The sequence below is a fragment of the Mrakia frigida genome, assembly GCF_051309035.1.
Source record: "Mrakia frigida strain ATCC 22029 unplaced genomic scaffold BDY24scaffold_12, whole genome shotgun sequence".
Taxonomy (NCBI): domain Eukaryota; kingdom Fungi; phylum Basidiomycota; class Tremellomycetes; order Cystofilobasidiales; family Mrakiaceae; genus Mrakia; species Mrakia frigida.
In genome coordinates, this window is record NW_027481269.1 from 432,770 (window position 1) to 449,866 (window position 17,097).

The window sequence follows — 17,097 nt, forward strand, 5'->3', positions numbered from 1 at the left end:
TGATGTATATCTGACTGAACGGATCAACCAGTTGCTCGTCCCTCGGCTTGCAATCCTTCGAGCAACAGGTCGCGACGCGTCGGAGTCCGATCCTTCTTCGTCCCCTCGCCTTTGATCCGAAGCTTTGATCGAGAGCCGGCGGCCGACAAAAGCTTCACCGTTAGATTCAACCACTTACATCCTTTCGCGTCCTACAGAGTCGAGCTCTGAACGGAACTACTGATGAAGCTGAGAGATGGAGCGAGACCTCAGTCTCACTGCAACGAAAACGTTTAGACGAGCTCAGCGAAGGGCGGAGTCTTGCCTGTTTCTCGCAGTTTTTTATCCTTCCCCTCTCTCAACGGTACTTCGGCCGAGATGCTCGTCCCTCTCTCATGTCTAATACTCCTTTCCCTGAAAAGAAAGATGAAGAAGGAGGACGGAGCGAAACGGTCGATCAGCCTTAGCGGAACGGGGGGGGGCTGAACTGTCGTCGCCTGAGACTCGAAGCAAAGCTCACCGCCCTCCTTCTCCTTCCAACCAGAAGGCAGATGGAAGCCAGCACCAGTGAGTCCGCCTCGAACCCTTCACTCCTCTATCCTCTCGGTCGTGTGAGCAGGTTTGGGGAGAACAGAAACGCGTTGAGCGCCTCAATCTGCTCGTTGGGTCAAAAGCGCCTTCTCCTCCTCCTTCCTTCGCTCGCTGCTCTCTCTTTTTGGAGCTCAGACATGAACAGACTCGCCCGGGTGTCTTGATTGGCGGTGTACGAGCATCCGCGGAATCAAATTGGGCACGCGAGCAATCTCAAAGATGCCGTTTCCTCGCTCGTTCCTCCTTCAGCGTTCAGCCCTCCTTTCTTTGAGCTCTTCTCTCGCTAACTCCATCCCCCCCTTGCTCTCTCTTCCTTCTTCTCTCACAGGTTCTTTCCTCCTTCTTTTATCCTCCCTCTCGGTCTAATCTTCTTCAACGACTCTCCTAGCCCTTAATCAACAAGCCCTACTCTGGCGCCTACGACAGCTCGTTTCGATTTCACCCTTCCCTCCCCTCCTCCCTCAACCTCCGCCTTCCCTCTCAAAAAAGAGGTCTCATGTCCAACTCAACTGAAGTGGTAGTAGATACTGGCCTGGCAGCTCTTTGGGCTTCTGATCCAGTGTGGTACGTAGGAGGATTGGCTCTTGCATCTTCGCTCGACCAGATTCTCTTTGGGATTTTGTGCATGTGAGGCCGACGTTTCCTTCCCTCCTTGAACTCATCTAGCCCAGATATATGAGACTGACCACTGCTCCTCTTTACGTTCATCACCACAGCGAGGTGTGGTCTTACTTGTAAGTTTACGAGGCGAGAGGAAGAAGGCGAGGGAGCCCGACGGCGATGCGATCTCATATCTTCGTCTTCGACGCTAACTTGACCTCGCTTCTTTCGCTAGCCACTGGTTCAGGAAGGACCGTAGGAACTTCAAGATTCTGGTCTGTCTACTTTTCATCATCAACCTGTCAGTGCGCCTCTCACATCCTGCGCTTTCCGAACAAGACCTGATCTTCTCTCTCTTCTTTTGCGTCGTCAGAGGCCAAACCTGCGTCACGCTCGTCTACGGCTTTCTCGTCTTCGTTAAAGAAGTGGGGAACTGGCCGGCGATCAACATCCTCGTGAACGTCGAGTGGGAGATCTGCCTGGTCTTTGAGGCGTTGGCAACTTCCATGGCACAGGCGCGTCGCGGTTCCGTTCAGCATTCTCTCCTCGTCCTATTCCAGACCTGCTAACCCTTACTTTCTTTCTATTTTTCCCTTTAGGCATACTTTCTCGATCGAGCTTACAAAATCTCGAAGAAGAACAAGTACCTGCTGGTCTTTTGCTCCGTGACTGTCAGTTCTCTCTCGCCCGGTCGTCGTTCCTTCTCTTCTGAAAGATTCAAGAGATTCTTGGCTGATCACGTCTCGCATCTATTTACAGATTCTCGGAGGCGTTGGGCTGGGACTAGGGTCTTCAATAGCTACGATTGTGAGCTCAGTTCCTCTTTGTTCTCGAACTTCGGTTCCGAGCTTCGACGTTCCGAGCTGACTCCTTTCGCGTCTCTCGTCCACAGATCGCCGGAAACGATGTGAGTGCAAAGAATGCTCGCTGAGGCGAATTATGTTATGATGCTGATCTGACGGTTCTACTCTTTCAGGTCAATTTTTCGAACTTTACCACTCTCGTGAGTCGAAGAGCAACATCTCTTGCTTTCGCTCGACAACCAGCTGATCATTCGTTTACATCTCCAGACGAATCTAGTGATCATTTGGAAGACTGCTACCGGAGTCACCGACCTCGTTCTGACATCTACCAGTGAGCTCTTGAGGGCGAGGGAAGCAGACTGGATGCGAGAGAGTTGCGACGCGCCTGATCTCGCCCGCTGATCCCTCCTCTTTCCCTCTCATCTCTCAGTCGTCTATCACCTTCTCAAATCCAAGTCAGAGTGGACCAGTACGAATGCGACCATCACTTCTCTCGTCAGGTTCAGTGAGTTGTGCTCACGTCCCCCGAAGACGCGACGCGTCGAATTGACAATCCTCCTCGACTTCTTCCTCAGCCTTCGAAGCTCAGTGCCTTCCTTTGATCGCTGGACTCTTCTTTTTGGCAACTTACGTCTACGACGGGAACAGGTTCGTCACCTCAGACCCCTCGATACCGTCCTGCGTGCGAACTCCCTGTTGACTCTCCCTCCCCATCTTCCTTTCCTCCTCCCCCTCTCTCACCAGTAACCTCTGTCTGATAGGATCTTTCAGTGAAACTAAACTCGCAGCCATTTCAGGTAATCCCTCTTCCCCCTCTCCCTGTCCCTCCATCTCTTCCCCTCTTCCGCGTCCTGTTCTCTCATCGTCTCCTCTTGCACGACCTGACTCGTATTTCTCTCTCCTTCATCATTTCAGTCCTTCACGTGCTTAACTCGTATGTGCATTGTCATCGCAGGATGCTGGAGACTTTCCTTCCTTCTTTTCTTGATCGACGGTCGAATCACCGAACTGACCATGCCTCTCGCTTTTTCTCTCTTCCTCCTTCTCTTGGGTCCGTGTCCGTTTTTTCTTTGTAGCCGAGGGAAGCTCAGACATGACTGGTCGGGAACGGATCGTTCGACGGAGAAGAACACGTCTGGAAACTACACGACTCGAGTCACCGGAGGAGGAACCAAGGGCGTTGCTGTCTTCACAGAGACTCAAATACACGTCAGTTCTTTACTCATCTTCCCTTTTCTCATCCTTCGCCACTCTGGCTCCGTCCGTACCTTTCCCTTTTCGGTTCTCTGACGCGTCGTCGCTTTCCCTTTCCATTTTTTTAGAGCTCTGCCCCCGACGAGTTCGACCCCCACCCTACTCGAACTCAGACTCGATCTCAAAGACGTCTCGAAGACGAGGACGGCATCTCTCTCGAATCTTTCGAGCACGATGCAGCCCTCAAGGAGCAGCAGGCAAAGGAGGGGGAGAGTCGAGGTCCTTTCGCCAGCGAGGTTTCTTTCGCTGGAACAGACGACGGGAGGAAGCTCATCAACCATGTGGATCTCTTCCCTTACAAGAAGAAGGATTGAGCTGTACGTGGCTCGTAGCTTCCGGCTAGCTTCGACGCGTCGTTTTCGTTTTGGGCTCGTTGGTTTCCCTTTCTCTCGTGCACCTTCTCGGTTTGTTTGCTCTTTCGATTGGCTCAGCTCTTAGATTTTTGTATACCCTCTTTTGACGACTCTGCTTGCCCGCAACCACTATGCCTTTGTGATCTTTCAATCCGTTCCTTCGTTCGTCGTCAAAGTCATCAAAGAACGGCCAAAGCGAAGAAGAGAGAAAAGCCTGAGACCACCAATCTGCGTAAATCTAACATCTAAACTACACAAGCGTGAAAAGAAGAGGGGAGCTCAAGGAGCGAGCTTGGAGACGTTGGCGACGGTGATGAGACCTCTCGAAGAGAGGAGACCGTCGGCGAGGCATTTCCCTGTTCCAGGCCCTGTGGTGAGCGACGAAGGAGGATTCAGCGAGAGTTTTCGACCCTCGCAGTAGAAATGACTGACCCAAAGTAATTCCCCAACATGTCAGCCCCCCTCCAACCCAAACTCCCTCGACTCCCTTGACCTTCCCGACGTAAGGCCTCCCTCGCTCCGAAACCGGGAGGTAGCAGGCTTGTCGGACGACCTCTTCGGCGTTGGCGAGATGAGGAGAGAGCGTCGTGATCTCACGATGAAGGGTGTTGAGGTGCTGATCACTCGCGACGGCGAGGGAGGGATGGGAAGGGAGCGGTTCGTCGTCGGTCGCTCCTGTGAAAGACGAGTCGTTGATCAGCGAGCTGAAGAGGGGGGAAAGGAGGAAGTGAACGCACCACAAATGTAGATGGTTCCATCTGGTCGAGGATACATCTCGGGTTCGGTCTGCTCTCCGTCTTCGAGAGTGAGGTTTGTGAAGATCGCGTCTGGCGGCAAAGGAGTCAAGGAAACGGGTCAATCCAGTCTTGATCGCGTCGATTGAGAACCTGGGAGTACTCACGAGGTGTGATCTCCATCCCTTTCGTCTTGAGAACGATGCTATGAGCTCTAGAACCTCTCACGTCCAACGTCCCTCCAATCCTCTGAAGAACAAGACGGAAAGAGAAGAGAGTCAGCGAGACGAGCTTTTCCTGCTTTGATCAAACAGAACCCACCTCTCCAAGCAGCCTTGAAGCCAACACTCCTGTCCAAGGTCCAGCTGCGAGAACCACGTCGGTGGCCTTGATCTCCTCGTCGACCTCCTTGACGTCCAAGCTCGTTGTGATCCCAACTCCAACGACCTTCTCCTCCTCCCCGTCGACTGCCTTCCCGAACACGAGCGAGGTCGCACTCGCAAGCACGACCTTGGCTCCCGATAATCGAACGAGCTCTTCGGTGAGAAGTTTAGGGTGAACCTGAGCGATCGTTTCCCTCTTGCCCAAGGTCCTCGTCCTCATCCTCTTCCCTACGTCCTCTCCCAACCAACTTCTCAGGCCCCTAGGATCCTTCTTGTCTCCTCCAGCGGGGATGGAGCTCATGTCGGCTTCCAGGTGGACGGCTTCGAGTCGACGGTATCCCCATTTGGACTCTCCGTCGTGTTGGGAAGCCAGTTCGGAGTGAAGCTGAAAGGAGAGGGAGGCCAGAGAAGTTGTGCTCTCTCCGTGCCAATCGAGTGCTAGCAGACCTCCGGCTTTTCCAGAAGCAGCGGAAGCGATAGAAGTTGATTCTAGGATGGTGATTGTATGGTTGGTAGGGGAGAAGGAAGGGTGCCGAGCGAGGTAGTAGCTGAGGAAGGGAGGATCAAGCAAGAAGGAAGGTGAGCTTGAGCTTCATCTGTCCTTTTCCTTCCTTTTTCCAAGGTCGAGAGAAGGGACTCACGCTGTTGAGGCTCCTACGATACCACCACCGACTATGACAAAGTCTCTTCGGGCGCTTGGAGCGCGAGAAGGCATTCTTGGGAGGGTGGAGAGGAAAGAGATGGTGGAGGGTGGAGGGGAACTCGGCGTGGGTGAGCTCAAGTCTTTCCAGCCTCGCCTTTCCGGAGGCAACGAAAATGTGCATTTCTCTGGGGGAGAAGGAAGTATCACTCATCAAACTTTCAGATGCTGCCAGTCTCTAATCGTCTGAATGAGTTTTTTTTCTTTGGGGGGGCGATCTTGAGATGACGCGCCTTCTTTCGCGAAGCTGAACCTCCTCCTCCTCTCCTTCCTCTTCTACCTCTACCGGCCACCTTCCCTCTCTCCACACTATGCCTCCCGCTCTCCGACCCAAGTTCTCCACTCCTCCTGTCGTTCAACATCCCTACTCCTTCGACAGAACTTCATTCAACCGCTCTCTTCAAAAGGACGCGGAGTTCTACGGCCACCAGCCTCATTCCTTCGCTCGATGTCCTCCTCCCAAACTCCTCTCCCTCCTCACCTGGACTCCTCCCGACAATCCTCACCTCACCAAAGCCGGAACGAAGCGCGTCAACAAGGCCAAACGCCACGTCGACGAATCAGCCGAGTTCTACACCGCTCAGCTTCTTCATTATGGGCTCAAACCTCTCAAGACGAGAGCACCAGCGAAGGCAGCCTTGCTCAAGGCTTTCGAGGCTCGGCTCTCTTCTTTCGTTCTACTCGCTCTCTGACCTTCAAATGTCTTCTCTTCTCTCTATGCTGAACTATTCCAACGAGGTGGGAAGAGAAGAGGGGAGTAGGTGATGGTCGGAAAGGAGAAAGAAGCTGAGAGGGTGAGCTTCGGACTTTCGAGCTTTCAGAAGGCCTGAAGCTGAGTCGGAGCTCACTGGTTTGATCTTGCGGCGATGCAATGCAGCGTTTCCGAATCGTCTGAAGCAAGACGGACAAGAAATGCAAGGGAAAGAAGGGACTGAAGTCGCGTCGGTGCGTCGGCGGTTCCGCTTCGAGGGAAGTGTCGTAAGAACCGAAGACTGTGTACGCTCTTCGACTGCGTAGACGTTTTCTTCTTTGATTAAATATGCTTTGGGGGAAGAGATGACGATCAGAGACGACACCTCTCTTGGCCCAGCACGATGCGTCGCAAGGCGGGTCGAGGAAAGAGAGAAGGAGCGTGTCCATTAGATATCTTCTGAGTCTACCAAAAACGTGGTGGGGTATATAAGTTGAGAAGCGATAGTGATTGTGTTCGCGGTGATTTAGACCAGACCTGCGAGTGAGGGAAACGAAGAGAGAGTGGAGCGAGTCAGCGACGCGTCTTCGACCTCCTAATTTCACCTCTGCAGACTTCTCGAATAGCTCGGGAGCTCAAAACAGTATAACACAACTTACTGTAGCCTCCGTCGACGATCAGGTTAGCACCGGTAGTGTAGCTTGCGGAATCCGATGTGAGGTAAACGATGGCTCCCTTGAGGTCCTCAGGCTCTCCGAGTCGTGCTTGAGGCGTAAGACCGACCCAGGTGTCCTGTGTGGGTTGTCGAAGAAAGGAATCAGGGTCCATTTAACAGAGGTCAGCTCTTTTCAAGGAGGAAAAGACACGCGTCGCGCGTCGTGACTTCAAAAGGAAAGAAGGCTGAACGAACCCTGAGAACGGGATCCTTGTCGAGGATGGTCTTGGTGAGAGAAGTGAGAATGTACTAGAAGGGAGAGAACGGCGGATAGGAGGAAGAAAAGGGAAAGAAGCAAGAAGATCAGTTCGAGTTGAGTGAACGAAAGTTTGACGCTGAACGACTCACTCCGGGCGAAATGCAGTTGACTCGGACGTTCTTGGTAGCAAGCTCAACGGCCATAGAGGCTCCGAGGTGTCGAACGGCAGCCTCTGTAGATTGAGAAGAAAAGAGGAAAAAGGTCAGTGAGAGCGACGCGACGCAGAGAAAGGAGAGGGAGAACGAACTCGAAGCGTTGTAGGGAGCTGTTGGTAGAAGAAGAACAGTTGATCAGTTCACGTAAATCAATCGAAAGGGAAGATGATACGGACCTTGAACTTGACTGAGATTCCGGCAGGAGGGAGGAAAATTGGTTCAGCTCAACGTGGGCGTTAGGCCTTAAGTGAAATAGGACGAAGACTCACGGGACGTTGACGACACCAGCGCTCATGGAGGCGAACATCAAAACGTTTCCTTTGGTGTTGGTCTCAATCATGATCTTGGCGGCCTCTCGAGCACAGAAGTAAGTCTGGGAGAGAGGGAAAAGGAGAGGAGCTCAAGGTCAACTTCTCCTTCCTTCTCAGTTCCATAGGAAAACGGGAGAAAGTTTGCACCGAGAAAGTGGACTCACTCCATTGACGTTAACACCCCAGAGCTCTGAAAGAAGAAGAAGCGTAAGACGAGATGAGCTTCTGCTGAGGTAGAACGCGTCGAGCACGAGCGGAGCCGAAAGAAGGATGCGACTCACTGTTCATCCTGTCGGCGGGGTAATCGAGAACACCAAAGTTCTCGACGATACCAGCAGCAGTGACGAGGATATCAATTCGTCCCCATCGAGCCTTGATGTCGGCGAAAACCTTCTTGACAGCTTCCTCGTCGGCGACGTTGCATCCGTAACCAACAGCATCGAGCTCTCCAGCCTTGACCTCTCCCTGACCGACTGTAGAAGACGAGGGAAAAGAGAGTCAGCTTCGTTCTTGGTCTCCTCAACCTGAGCTCTGACAACGAGCGAGTTCAGAAGGAAAGTCAAGCTCGACGAGCTCAAAGGCGAGAAAGAACGACTCACCGAACCAGTCGGTCATCTCAGTAGCAGCTCTCTTGGAGTCGTCCTCGCTCAAGTCGATGATAGCGACCTTGTTAGATCCACACTCGACGAAGGTTCCTGTAGAGCGAGGAGGGAAAAGGCAAAGTCAGGTCTTGTTTGTTTCTCGAGAGAGGACAAAGAAGCGGTCTTGCGGTCCGCGAGCGCTGAAAAAGTGTTCCAACTCACGAGCAGCCATGTTTCCGAGTCCTCGAGCAGCTCCAGTGATGACCTGCGAACAAGTCGAAGCGATTCTGATCAGTTCTGGAGGGTGGAAAGAGCTGAGGACGGAGTGAAGAAGAGCAAACGTACGACGACCTTTCCCTCCATCGACATGGACGCGAGAGTTCGCTTGTTGTGTCGACCGTGACCTGATCCATCGGTCTTATGTCCAACTACGAGAAAAGAACAGAAGGGAAGCGTATAAGCTCAAGCTGCTCGAACGAGGGACAGTCAAAGGGGAGGGAAGAAAGGAGAGGAGGGAGGGATGAGCTCACGATCTTCTCCAAGCTCCTTGCCAGAGTACTTGAACTCGAACGACTCGTCAACAGCGACGTGAGAAGGAGCAGAAGCAGACTGTGTATCCACAGATACCGTCAAAAACAAGAAGGCGAAGGTCAGTCCTCGATGAAAAAAAGGTTGGCTGCTCGTCGGCTGAAAGGCAAGAGTTCCATCCATCTCCCTCCCTTGCCGGCTCCTCTATACCTCCCTCACAAGAAAGACGCAACACTCACCTCAGTCCTGTGCTTATCGTACTCAGCCTGAAGCTTAGCCTTCTCCTCGTCCGAAGGGTTCCTCGAGACGAAGGAAGACGAAAATCCTCTTGAGGAGGAAGGAAGGACAGAGGCTCTTCGACCGGCGACGCTGGTGCTTCGAGCCGAGAGTCGAGCTGCTACGGAGGTGGTGCTCTTGAGGAGGAAGGGAGAGAGGAGAGACATTCTTCGTGAAGGAAAAGGGAGAGAGAGAGTGGTCGTTGGGAGAAAGGGACGAGGGTATGGGAAACCTCGAAAACGAAACGGGTCGATGCGGGGGATGACGGTTTCATCTCGGCCAAATAACTCCTTTTGCCGGCGGAATGTAAAACTTTTCTCAACTTCTCCAACTTGTCTTGAAGAGGGAAAACATTTTTTCTCCGACGCTCCAGATTTTTTCGCGTCCGAAGTCGGCAGGGGAGGGAACTTTGCTTCTGCTTCTCCTTCCAAGACTCGAGCTCAACGGGCTCCCCCCTCTTCCTCTTTCTCAAGGATCCCAGAAGCAGATCCTCCTACTTACTCGCTCACCTCATCGAGCCCACAATCTTCGCTGCAAAATTAACGATCATCCCAAAACGTAGAGGTCTAGCTCGAAAAATCTCCCAGCAATTCCCTTTCCTCCCTCCTTCCTCCAAAGCTCAACCTCGCAGCGTCAACCTCTCCTTCAACCACCCAACCATCTCCGTCCTCTTCATCAGCGTCCCGTTCGCATCAATCTCCTTGGAAGCCTGGATCTGCTCGGGAGTCATCCACTGCTCTTTGATCCTGACCGTCCCAGCTTCGACCTCGGAAGCTCCGACGATGATGGCGAAGGGGATCGCGTCTCGGTCGACGATGTCGAACTGAACCTTGATGTTTTTGGGCTTGACCTTATACATGAATTCGGCCTGTAAGAGAAAAGTGAGAAACGAGAAACGACCGTCAGGAAAGAGAGGGGTGAAGTGGAGGGAAAGAGCAAGAGGAAGAACGACTCACCTTGATTCCAGCATCCCAGAGCTGCTTGCAGATCTGCATCCTCTCCTTGACAAGTCCATCTCCGACACTCATCACGTAGACTTCGGTCTCCTTTCCTCGAGGTGCCTCCTTAGCGAGTCGAGCCTTCTCCATCAAGCTGCAAGATCGAAAGCAAAAGAAAGACGCGTCAGTTCGTTCGTTCGACTGTCTCCACCCACCCGCTCTTCTCTCCATCGAAAGCTCGAAGGACCGACTGAGGGCAAAGATACGGAGGTGGTATGCTAGACACTCACATGGCGTAAACCCTCTCAACTCCCACACTGATTCCGACACAAGGCACGACCATCTTTCCCTTGTCTCCCTTCCCTCCTCCACTCGCCGCACTGCTGAACATCCCAACGAGCCCATCGTACCGTCCTCCAGCAGCGATAGAGCCAACTCCGACAGTCGACTCGTCCAGATCGTCCACGGCTCCGTCAACGGTCGCACTCGTCGAAACCTTCTCCTTCTTGGGTGCTGAGGTCGAGGCGGCAGGGGTGACAGAGTCGGAAGAGGAGGGAGGAGGAGGAGCGGAAGCTTCGGTGACAGCTTCGTAGATAAGACCGGTGTAGTAGTCGAGTCCTCGAGCAAGAGAGAGGTCGAAGGACATCTGAAGGAGGGGAAGAGAGACCGGTGGAAAGGGAGAGGGAGGTGAGGGTGAGTTTGAAGGGAAGAGGTAGCGAGTGAGAGTATGAAGGTAGAAGGGTATGATAGAGACGTACTCGGTCGAGGCATCCGAAGATCTCGAGGTACTGGAAGAGCAGCTTCATGTCCGCCAGTCCTTCGACGGCGGTCTTGATTCCGTTCAGAGCAGCGTCGGACTCGAGCCGAGCGAGAAGAGCGGGTCCGTTCCCTGTGGACGATCAAGCAGGAGGAAAGATTAGAATGATTAGCAAAGAAGGTCGAAGGCGAGAGACGATATCTTCTTCGGTCGGAAGAGAGAAACGAAGAAAGAACGGAGGAAGACGCGACGACTCACCCTTCAAACTGACGTACTCTCCAATCTTATCCGCAACAGCTCCATCGAGACCCTTCTCCTCGACCATTTCACGTCGAACCTCCGACCAGGGAGCCTGATTCATCAAAGAAAGACGAGTCAGCTTGTCGAATCAACGACTCGATGAGCAGAGTCGAAACGAGAGGAGACGCACCTTGTCGAGCTTGTCGACAGCAGAAGAGATAGCACGAGTGGAAGCCTCAGGGACTCCAGAGAGAAGGAAGATACCGTCCAGGATCTTTCGGTGGTTGATCTGTTCATGTGGGTAGAAGAAAGGAGGGGAGAGAAGGGGAGGAGGTGAGCTTCGTTCGAGCTCGATTCTGTTTGCTTGGTCCGGAGACGAGCAGAGAGATTCAAGCAGAACAAAAGTGTACGAACCTTCACAGTGAACTCTCCGATCTCAAGAGCCTCGAGAGCCTCACAGAGGATGCAGAGAATCTCAGCGTCGGGGACCATGGGATCGTAGACTCCAGCGATGTCGAAGTCCTGTTTCGATGGGAGAGCGAACGATTGAACCCAGTCAGCTCCGTGCTTCTATACGTCGTCTCGTCTGGCCTCAAGTCGAGAGCAAAGAACCCAACGCCGTAGCAGGGTTCTCAAATGAACGAGAGGCGGGGAAGAGGAGGGAAGGGAAGCTCGAGACTCACACACTGGTAGAACTCTCTCAGTCGACCTTTGGAGATAGCAGGCTGATCTCGCCTGTACACCTTGGCGATGTGGTATCGCTTCATGGCAGTGATACCGTTCATGGCGAGGAATCGAGCGAAGGGGACCTAAAGGGGAAGGAAGGAGAAAAGAAGTTGTGAGCTCGAGCTCAAAAGGAAGGGAAGGCGAAGGAGCTCTGTCACGACGCCAGGAGGAACGCCAAAAGGTCGGAGCGCATTTGAGGGTAAAAAGGGTAGATCCTTGATACTAGGATGTGCTCGAGATGTCGAGAGAGGGAGAGGAAGGAGATAGAAGAAGCACTCACGGTCAAATCATACCTCAACGAGCAGATCTCTCCTCCCTGGTCTTGGAGGTCGTAAATGAGCTTTGAGTCCTCTCCGTACCTGCGAAAACGGACCAGGGGTTAGTTCTGACCTCGACGTAGCCGATGAGAGCATAGTCGAAGCTACTTACTTCCCAGAGAGAATATCCTTGAGCTCGAAAACAGGAGTGTCGATAGTGGAAGCTCCGTGGGTCACAAAGATGTTCTCCAAAGTAGAGAAGATCTTCTTCCTGACGGTAGTCTCGTGAGGAAGGAAGTCCTTAGTACCCTGTCATCGTCCCATCACAACAATCGAGGTCGGGAAGGGTCAGCAAGAGCTCGAAACACAGGAACGAAGAGGAGGAGAAGGGAAGGAAGAGCGAGCTGACCTTTGGTACCTTCAGGACGAGCTTCCCGTGAGCTCCCAACCCCTTGTTGGCTCCCTTCTTCTGCTTGACACTCTTATCCGACTCCTCCTTGATCTGCTCAGCGGATTTGGGTGGTGGTGGAGGAAGCTGAGCCTTGAGCTCCTTGAGCTTGACGACCTCCTCAGCGAAGGGCTCCTTGGACGCCTTGAGCGTTCGAATTCGGTCTCCGAGAGCAGAGATCTCAGCGACAAGGTCGGAAGGAGGAGTGGAAGTGGACATGAGGCGAAGGATGGGTCGACTGCTGATGAGGGGACGAAGAAGTGGGAGGCGGGGAAAGAAAAGGGAGGGACGCAAGGGCATCCAGGGGTGGTGGGTTGAGGTGACTCGAAAAGTGGTGAGCTTCAAGGAGGAGGAGGTCCATTCCTCTCTCCCTCTTTTTGTTTTGTTTTCGATCTTCGAGGGCTATGGGGAGCGTGGATGACACAGATGCAGGAGCGATTGATCATCGTGGCTCGACTCGAAAAGAACGAATCCCAGAGCACCTAGGGCTCTCGTCGAAACGCGTCGTGCGATCGTTCTTCACCGCTTGCCGTTGAATTTATTTTCCCGAGGCCAAAGCGATAGAAAAAGTAGCTAGGATCCAACATTTCTTTAGTCCAGCACATTTCGTCGAAAATGTGACGAAGGAGGGGTTCAAAGTGGAAGGGAAACAGCTGAGGTTCGAAGTTCAAGCTTGAACGGCCATCTCCTGCTCCTCCCTTCCCCTCCCCAGCGCTTCTAACCTTCCCCCTTCCTTCCCCCATGCCCTCCCCTAAAATCGACTCAAAGTCCTGGAATGCTTACCTGAGCATGGCTGCGATATTCGGCTTCGCGGGTCCCGGGGAGGAGTCGTCGTGGAAGGGCCTCTCTGGAAGCGAAGCTCGAGGGAAGCACAACCAAGTACGTAGCATCCCTCTCTGTTCCATCGAGTTCTAGCTTCTAACGGGCTTTGTTCCTTTCCACAGTTGGTTCAACTCTTTGAGAAGATGAATCATGGACACACTTGCGGATGCAGCAAAGTCGTTTTTGTGAGCTCAACTTCCATCCCTTCCTCTCCTTTCCCTTCCCTCTCCTCCCTTCTCTTTGCTCACCACTTCGAATCTGACTTCTGTAACAGACCATCTTCGCCTCTTCAAATCTTCCTCAGTTCATGGAGCTTTACCTCAAGTTCGCTAGAGACTCCGACACCCTCATCCCCTTCACCCTCATCTTCTTTCGACTCGTTCCCCAGCCTTACCTCGGGTCATACCTCAGAAAGCATCCCGACCCTCAACTTCTCATTCAACATCAGATCCGAACCTTCTTTTCAAACCGACTTCAACGTCTTGAATCAACAGTGAGCGCTTTCTCGGTGCTGAGTCTGAGCTTCAAAGAAAAGCGAAGCTAAAACCGATTCCCCCTCTCCACCGTCAGGCCTTCACGACCATGAGTCAACTCGATCGCTGGGATTTCGAGGTCTCAAACTTCTTCAAACTAGCTCTCTACCTCAGGACCCTTCTCTACCACATCGCCAAAGTCCTCGACGTCCCGAACCCGGTCCTTCCCTCCCAGACGACTTCCGACCTGATCAACGCCATCGAACACCTTCTTCCCTCCCTCACTTACCGCCTCGAGGTTCCCTTCGATCGAAAGACCGTTATCGGATTACATCCCAACCGAATCGCCTACAAGCAGTTCACCGAGACGGCCGAAAGCATGGGAGGGAAGCTCAACGACGCGTTGTATCACGCCCGACCCCTCCTCGCTCTCCTCCGAGGCGAGGAACACGCAGACGCCAGAACTCCGTTCAAGTATATGACTTCTTTGCCGGGTGTCATCCTGTTTCCAGAAGATGTTTGCGCTTTCATTGCTGGAATGCCAGAGAGGGAGGGAGAGGTTTGTGAGACCGACGAAATGAAGACTTGTTCGAGGGTGAGTTTCCTTCGACTCCGGCTCCCTCTTCCTCCTATCTTCGAGATTGCCACAGTGCTGACTTGTTTTCTTCGGTTTCTTTAACCCTTCATCAGTGTCAATCTGTCGTCTACTGCTCGAAAAGTGAGTGCTTGAGGGTCGTCGACGACAAAAAAGATCGACCTCAATCTCACCCTTCGCCTCCACGTTCTTCGTTTCTGTCCTCTCAGATCATCAACAGCTTGACTGGAAGAAGCATAAGAACTTCTGCTTCGATCAGAGGTGGGGACGTTCGGGCGAAGAGGCGTCGGAAGCGTCTTGAGTGAGGATGTTTTCGAGCGACGTGTTTCTTGGGCTAGGGAGAGCTGCTTTTCTTGCTTACGATCTCTTTGATGCCCTTTCGCTTTATTCAAAAGTGCTCCATACCCCTGTTCTCTCCTCTTCTCTTTCGAAAAGAGAGGACTGAAGGAATCGCTCCGTGTCCTTCGACGCGTCGCCACCTTCTCTTTCCGGCGTTGCTGAGCTTCGAGAAGATACGGTTCATGGACAGGGAGTCGACGAGCGACTAATTTTTAAGATACATCTAACTATGTGGGAGGAAGGAGTTTGTAAAAAGAAAGGTGAGGGGCAGGGAAGGAGGGATGTCTAGAGAGCGGCTTCGAGCTGAGTGTCCTCAGCGCTCTTCCCGACGATGATCTTGAACTCTCCATCGGGTTTGACCCATCGCTTGTAGTTAGAAATATCAAGGGAAGAGGGTGAGCTCGGGAGAGAAATGAAGGAGGAAAATAGAAGACGTACCTGGGAGACGACGTCCCAAATCGAAAGCGAGTAGATGGAAAGAGGGAGGGAGACTCGAGTGGTCGCTCCTGGGTCGAGGTTGATTCGCTCAAATCCTCGGAGGACTCGGGGCTGATACGGAGGGAAAGAAGACGGGAGAGAGGTTCAGCATCGGCGGGTCGAGAGCGAGAGGAGAGAAAAGGAGACGTTCGACTCACAGGTTCTCCAGCAGCTCCGGGGAAGGTAACGAACATGAGAGGGACGTCGCATCCATTCACTGATCCGGTGTTGGTGACGTCGAACTGAAAAAAGAAGGAGGCAGGAGGAGTGAGCAAAAAAGAGGGAGAGGAGGGACGACGCGTCGAAGAAAGGAAGCCGAACTAACCTCGACCGACCATCGAGTCTCGTGAAGCCTGTTGAACGAGAGTCGACTCAGCGAAAGGAGAAGAGAAGAGTTTGATGAGCTTGTAGGACTGACCATTTAGCGACGGACGATCCAACCTCAGTCGTGTTCGCCCTCTTGTGAAGACCTTCTCCGACGAGATGCCTCTTGGAAACGGTTGCCTCGACGATCTCGAGAGCGCTGTACTCGAAGGTGGTGTAGGAAAGTCCGAATCCGAAGGGGAAGAGAGGGGTGATGTTGTTGGCTTGGAACCATCTGGGAGGGAACAAGCACAACGACGAGATCAGTTTCCGTCACTGAAGACGCGTCAAGAGAAAGGTCAGAACGACGAACCGGTAGTCTGGAAGTAGAGAGGCGAAGCTGTCAGTGGACGGTTTCAGATTTAGGAACATTTTAAGAAGGCTTACCGAGCAAAAGTTCCTCGGTGTAATCTGAGAGGCAAAAAGGGAACGAGTTCAGCGGAGGTCGAAAACGGGACGAGACGAGACAAGTGAGTTGCTCACCAATCTGAGGGTGGACTGCGACCTCGATAGGGTTCTCGAAGTTGATGTAAGGAACGGGGTAGTCATCCCAGTTCTCAGCGATGGTTAAGGAAGTCGCTGCGAGAGAGAACAGGCGGAAGAGTCAGCACGAGGCGAGGCGAGAGGAAGAGGAATTAGAAACTCACTCCAGAGGGGTTGTAGCTGGGTGGCACGTAAGGAAAGGAGAGTCAGTCGGTAAAATTGAAGGAAACGTAAATCTGTGGGCACTCACTCTCCGTAAAGGACGTCAACGAGGGCGTTTCCTGGAACGAGAGAAGAAGGGGAGGACCGTCAATTCTCGTCGATTCGGTTCGAGCTTCTATATCTGACTGACCTGATTCCTGTCCCGGAAGACCGGCCCAGACTACAGCGGTGATATTGGGGTGCTGGAGTAAGAAGGACGCGAAGGAGGTCAGCAAAGACGTCGGTCGAGAAAGGAAACGCGCTCGAGCTCACGTCGATCCAAGGCATCAGGATGGGTCCGACGCTGTTGACGACGACTGAAAGATGCAGAACGACGAAGAAAAGGGAGTCAGTAGATGAGCGCTCTAGTTCAAACGAGAAAAGAACGAACCAATGGTGTTCTGGGGGAGGAGAGAGAAGAAGAAGACGGAAAGTCAGCGCTTTGGCTTGTTTCAGAAGTGAACGCTGAGAGGCTGAACTCACCTCGTTCAGAGAAGCAACAGCCTCGACCATGATGTCTCCGTTGATCCAAGCAGAAATGTTGTGCCTGCGACGTTGGGAAGGGAGAAGGTCAGCATCTTTCGTTGGAAGAGGCGACGCCGAGAGCTGGGGAGACTTGAACCCCGTCCAGATCTTGCGATAACTCGCCGGATTCCTCTCCAACGAGAACTCACCTATCACCAATGTTTCCATCGACACCTTCGCCTCCAAGGTTCTCACCACTGTGGGACGAGATGAAGACAAGAGCAGCCTCGGGTCCGGTGGCGACGGTTGCGATGGTCGTGTTGTCCCAGTTGTCACAAGTCCAGCTGCAGAAAGAGAAGAAAGAAGTGAGAGGTAAGTAAATACCGTTTAATACGCTCCGAGTCGAAGAACGAGAGGAAGAACGACTGACTTGACGGTGGTCGCGTTCTCTCGAGCTCGTTGTTGGATCGCTTCGAGGGGCTGAAAGAGAAAAGAAGGGTGCAATAAGAGGTCAGTTCAACGTCAAACGGTGCAAAAGAGTCGGGAAGGGTTCGATGAACAGAGATGAGGTAAGGGAAAGCTGTAAAACCGAGAGAAGGA

General features: G+C 52.9%; 7 protein-coding genes across 7 annotated transcripts; 3 read left to right on the plus strand and 4 right to left on the minus strand.

Annotated features, from left to right (window-relative positions):
- Window positions 1–1,066: 1,066 nt before the first annotated feature.
- Window positions 1,067–3,541, plus strand: BDY24DRAFT_414518 (DUF6534 domain-containing protein; the record flags this gene model as incomplete). Its single annotated transcript, XM_076643323.1, has 15 exons — window positions 1,067–1,197; window positions 1,287–1,304; window positions 1,406–1,471; window positions 1,544–1,652; window positions 1,770–1,841; window positions 1,930–1,977; window positions 2,063–2,077; window positions 2,147–2,173; window positions 2,241–2,304; window positions 2,404–2,478; window positions 2,549–2,621; window positions 2,718–2,770; window positions 2,889–2,907; window positions 3,050–3,182; window positions 3,296–3,541. 15 exons carry the CDS (start codon window positions 1,067–1,069, stop codon window positions 3,539–3,541), a joined length of 1,149 nt encoding a protein of 382 aa, XP_076497474.1.
- A 202-nt stretch (window positions 3,542–3,743) lies between these two features.
- On the minus strand, window positions 3,744–5,449 carry TDA3 (Tda3p). Its single transcript, XM_076640121.1, has 6 exons — window positions 5,339–5,449; window positions 4,636–5,245; window positions 4,482–4,563; window positions 4,318–4,407; window positions 4,013–4,255; window positions 3,744–3,948 (listed from the first exon to the last, which is right to left on the minus strand). Exons 1-6 carry the CDS (start codon window positions 5,410–5,412, stop codon window positions 3,860–3,862), a joined length of 1,188 nt encoding a protein of 395 aa, XP_076497475.1. The 5' UTR covers window positions 5,413–5,449; the 3' UTR covers window positions 3,744–3,859.
- Window positions 5,450–5,708: 259 nt separating this feature from the next.
- BDY24DRAFT_414520 (uncharacterized protein) lies at window positions 5,709–6,089 on the plus strand (the record flags this gene model as incomplete). Its single annotated transcript, XM_076643324.1, has 1 exon — window positions 5,709–6,089. One exon carries the CDS (start codon window positions 5,709–5,711, stop codon window positions 6,087–6,089), a length of 381 nt encoding a protein of 126 aa, XP_076497476.1.
- A 428-nt stretch (window positions 6,090–6,517) lies between these two features.
- Window positions 6,518–9,135, minus strand: BDY24DRAFT_386501 (uncharacterized protein). Its single transcript, XM_076640122.1, has 14 exons — window positions 8,877–9,135; window positions 8,640–8,718; window positions 8,455–8,537; window positions 8,332–8,374; window positions 8,128–8,223; window positions 7,810–8,001; window positions 7,693–7,718; window positions 7,487–7,590; window positions 7,394–7,404; window positions 7,310–7,327; window positions 7,152–7,234; window positions 6,999–7,052; window positions 6,748–6,880; window positions 6,518–6,625 (listed from the first exon to the last, which is right to left on the minus strand). Exons 1-14 carry the CDS (start codon window positions 9,078–9,080, stop codon window positions 6,615–6,617), a joined length of 1,137 nt encoding a protein of 378 aa, XP_076497477.1. The 5' UTR covers window positions 9,081–9,135; the 3' UTR covers window positions 6,518–6,614.
- A 302-nt stretch (window positions 9,136–9,437) lies between these two features.
- HTS1 (histidine--tRNA ligase) lies at window positions 9,438–12,706 on the minus strand. The gene is made up of 11 exons (XM_076640123.1): window positions 12,241–12,706; window positions 12,004–12,140; window positions 11,855–11,933; window positions 11,532–11,657; window positions 11,263–11,370; window positions 11,039–11,137; window positions 10,867–10,960; window positions 10,610–10,740; window positions 10,142–10,497; window positions 9,870–10,005; window positions 9,438–9,781 (listed from the first exon to the last, which is right to left on the minus strand). Exons 1-11 carry the CDS (start codon window positions 12,577–12,579, stop codon window positions 9,533–9,535), a joined length of 1,854 nt encoding a protein of 617 aa, XP_076497478.1. The 5' UTR covers window positions 12,580–12,706; the 3' UTR covers window positions 9,438–9,532.
- A 252-nt stretch (window positions 12,707–12,958) lies between these two features.
- On the plus strand, window positions 12,959–14,563 carry BDY24DRAFT_34957 (zinc finger MYND domain-containing protein). The gene is made up of 5 exons (XM_076637685.1): window positions 12,959–13,286; window positions 13,376–13,594; window positions 13,672–14,169; window positions 14,265–14,292; window positions 14,379–14,563. Exons 1-5 carry the CDS (start codon window positions 13,245–13,247, stop codon window positions 14,468–14,470), a joined length of 879 nt encoding a protein of 292 aa, XP_076497479.1. The 5' UTR covers window positions 12,959–13,244; the 3' UTR covers window positions 14,471–14,563.
- A 167-nt stretch (window positions 14,564–14,730) lies between these two features.
- On the minus strand, window positions 14,731–15,817 carry BDY24DRAFT_35018 (fibronectin type III-like domain-containing protein). The gene is made up of 6 exons (XM_076637695.1): window positions 15,662–15,817; window positions 15,404–15,583; window positions 15,311–15,338; window positions 15,144–15,227; window positions 14,947–15,057; window positions 14,731–14,874 (listed from the first exon to the last, which is right to left on the minus strand). The coding sequence occupies exons 1-6, from the start codon at window positions 15,718–15,720 to the stop codon at window positions 14,794–14,796; spliced, it is 543 nt and encodes a 180-aa protein (XP_076497480.1). The 5' UTR covers window positions 15,721–15,817; the 3' UTR covers window positions 14,731–14,793.
- Window positions 15,818–17,097: the final 1,280 nt, after the last annotated feature.

What these genes read in the sequence shown, in the direction of transcription:
- TDA3 (XM_076640121.1), bottom strand. Translation starts at nt 5,412, where the DNA reads ATGCCTTCTCGCGCTCCAAGCGCCCGAAGAGACTTTGTCATAGTCGGT. An exon ending in TGGAACCATCTACATTTGTG is followed by an intron (nt 4,256 to 4,317) that starts GTGCGTTCACTT and finishes CGTCTTTCACAG; the next exon opens with GAGCGACCGACGACGAACCG. An exon ending in ATGTTGGGGAATTACTTTGG is followed by an intron (nt 3,949 to 4,012) that starts GTCAGTCATTTC and finishes CGCTCACCACAG; the next exon opens with GGCCTGGAACAGGGAAATGC.
- BDY24DRAFT_386501 (XM_076640122.1), bottom strand. Translation starts at nt 9,080, where the DNA reads ATGTCTCTCCTCTCTCCCTTCCTCCTCAAGAGCACCACCTCCGTAGCA. An exon ending in TGAGATGACCGACTGGTTCG is followed by an intron (nt 8,002 to 8,127) that starts GTGAGTCGTTCT and finishes CGTCTTCTACAG; the next exon opens with TCGGTCAGGGAGAGGTCAAG. An exon ending in ACAAGGATCCCGTTCTCAGG is followed by an intron (nt 6,881 to 6,998) that starts GTTCGTTCAGCC and finishes CAACCCACACAG; the next exon opens with GACACCTGGGTCGGTCTTAC.
- HTS1 (XM_076640123.1), bottom strand. Translation starts at nt 12,579, where the DNA reads ATGCCCTTGCGTCCCTCCCTTTTCTTTCCCCGCCTCCCACTTCTTCGT. An exon ending in TCGGAGAGTTCACTGTGAAG is followed by an intron (nt 11,138 to 11,262) that starts GTTCGTACACTT and finishes CCACATGAACAG; the next exon opens with ATCAACCACCGAAAGATCCT. An exon ending in GTTGAGAGGGTTTACGCCAT is followed by an intron (nt 10,006 to 10,141) that starts GTGAGTGTCTAG and finishes TCGATCTTGCAG; the next exon opens with CTTGATGGAGAAGGCTCGAC.
- BDY24DRAFT_34957 (XM_076637685.1), top strand. Translation starts at nt 13,245, where the DNA reads ATGAATCATGGACACACTTGCGGATGCAGCAAAGTCGTTTTT. An exon ending in TTCAACGTCTTGAATCAACA is followed by an intron (nt 13,595 to 13,671) that starts GTGAGCGCTTTC and finishes CTCCACCGTCAG; the next exon opens with GCCTTCACGACCATGAGTCA. An exon ending in AAATGAAGACTTGTTCGAGG is followed by an intron (nt 14,170 to 14,264) that starts GTGAGTTTCCTT and finishes ACCCTTCATCAG; the next exon opens with TGTCAATCTGTCGTCTACTG.
- BDY24DRAFT_35018 (XM_076637695.1), bottom strand. Translation starts at nt 15,720, where the DNA reads ATGTTCCTAAATCTGAAACCGTCCACTGACAGCTTCGCCTCTCTACTT. An exon ending in GGATCGTCCGTCGCTAAATG is followed by an intron (nt 15,339 to 15,403) that starts GTCAGTCCTACA and finishes CTCGTTCAACAG; the next exon opens with GCTTCACGAGACTCGATGGT. An exon ending in AGACTCGATGGTCGGTCGAG is followed by an intron (nt 15,228 to 15,310) that starts GTTAGTTCGGCT and finishes TTCTTTTTTCAG; the next exon opens with TTCGACGTCACCAACACCGG.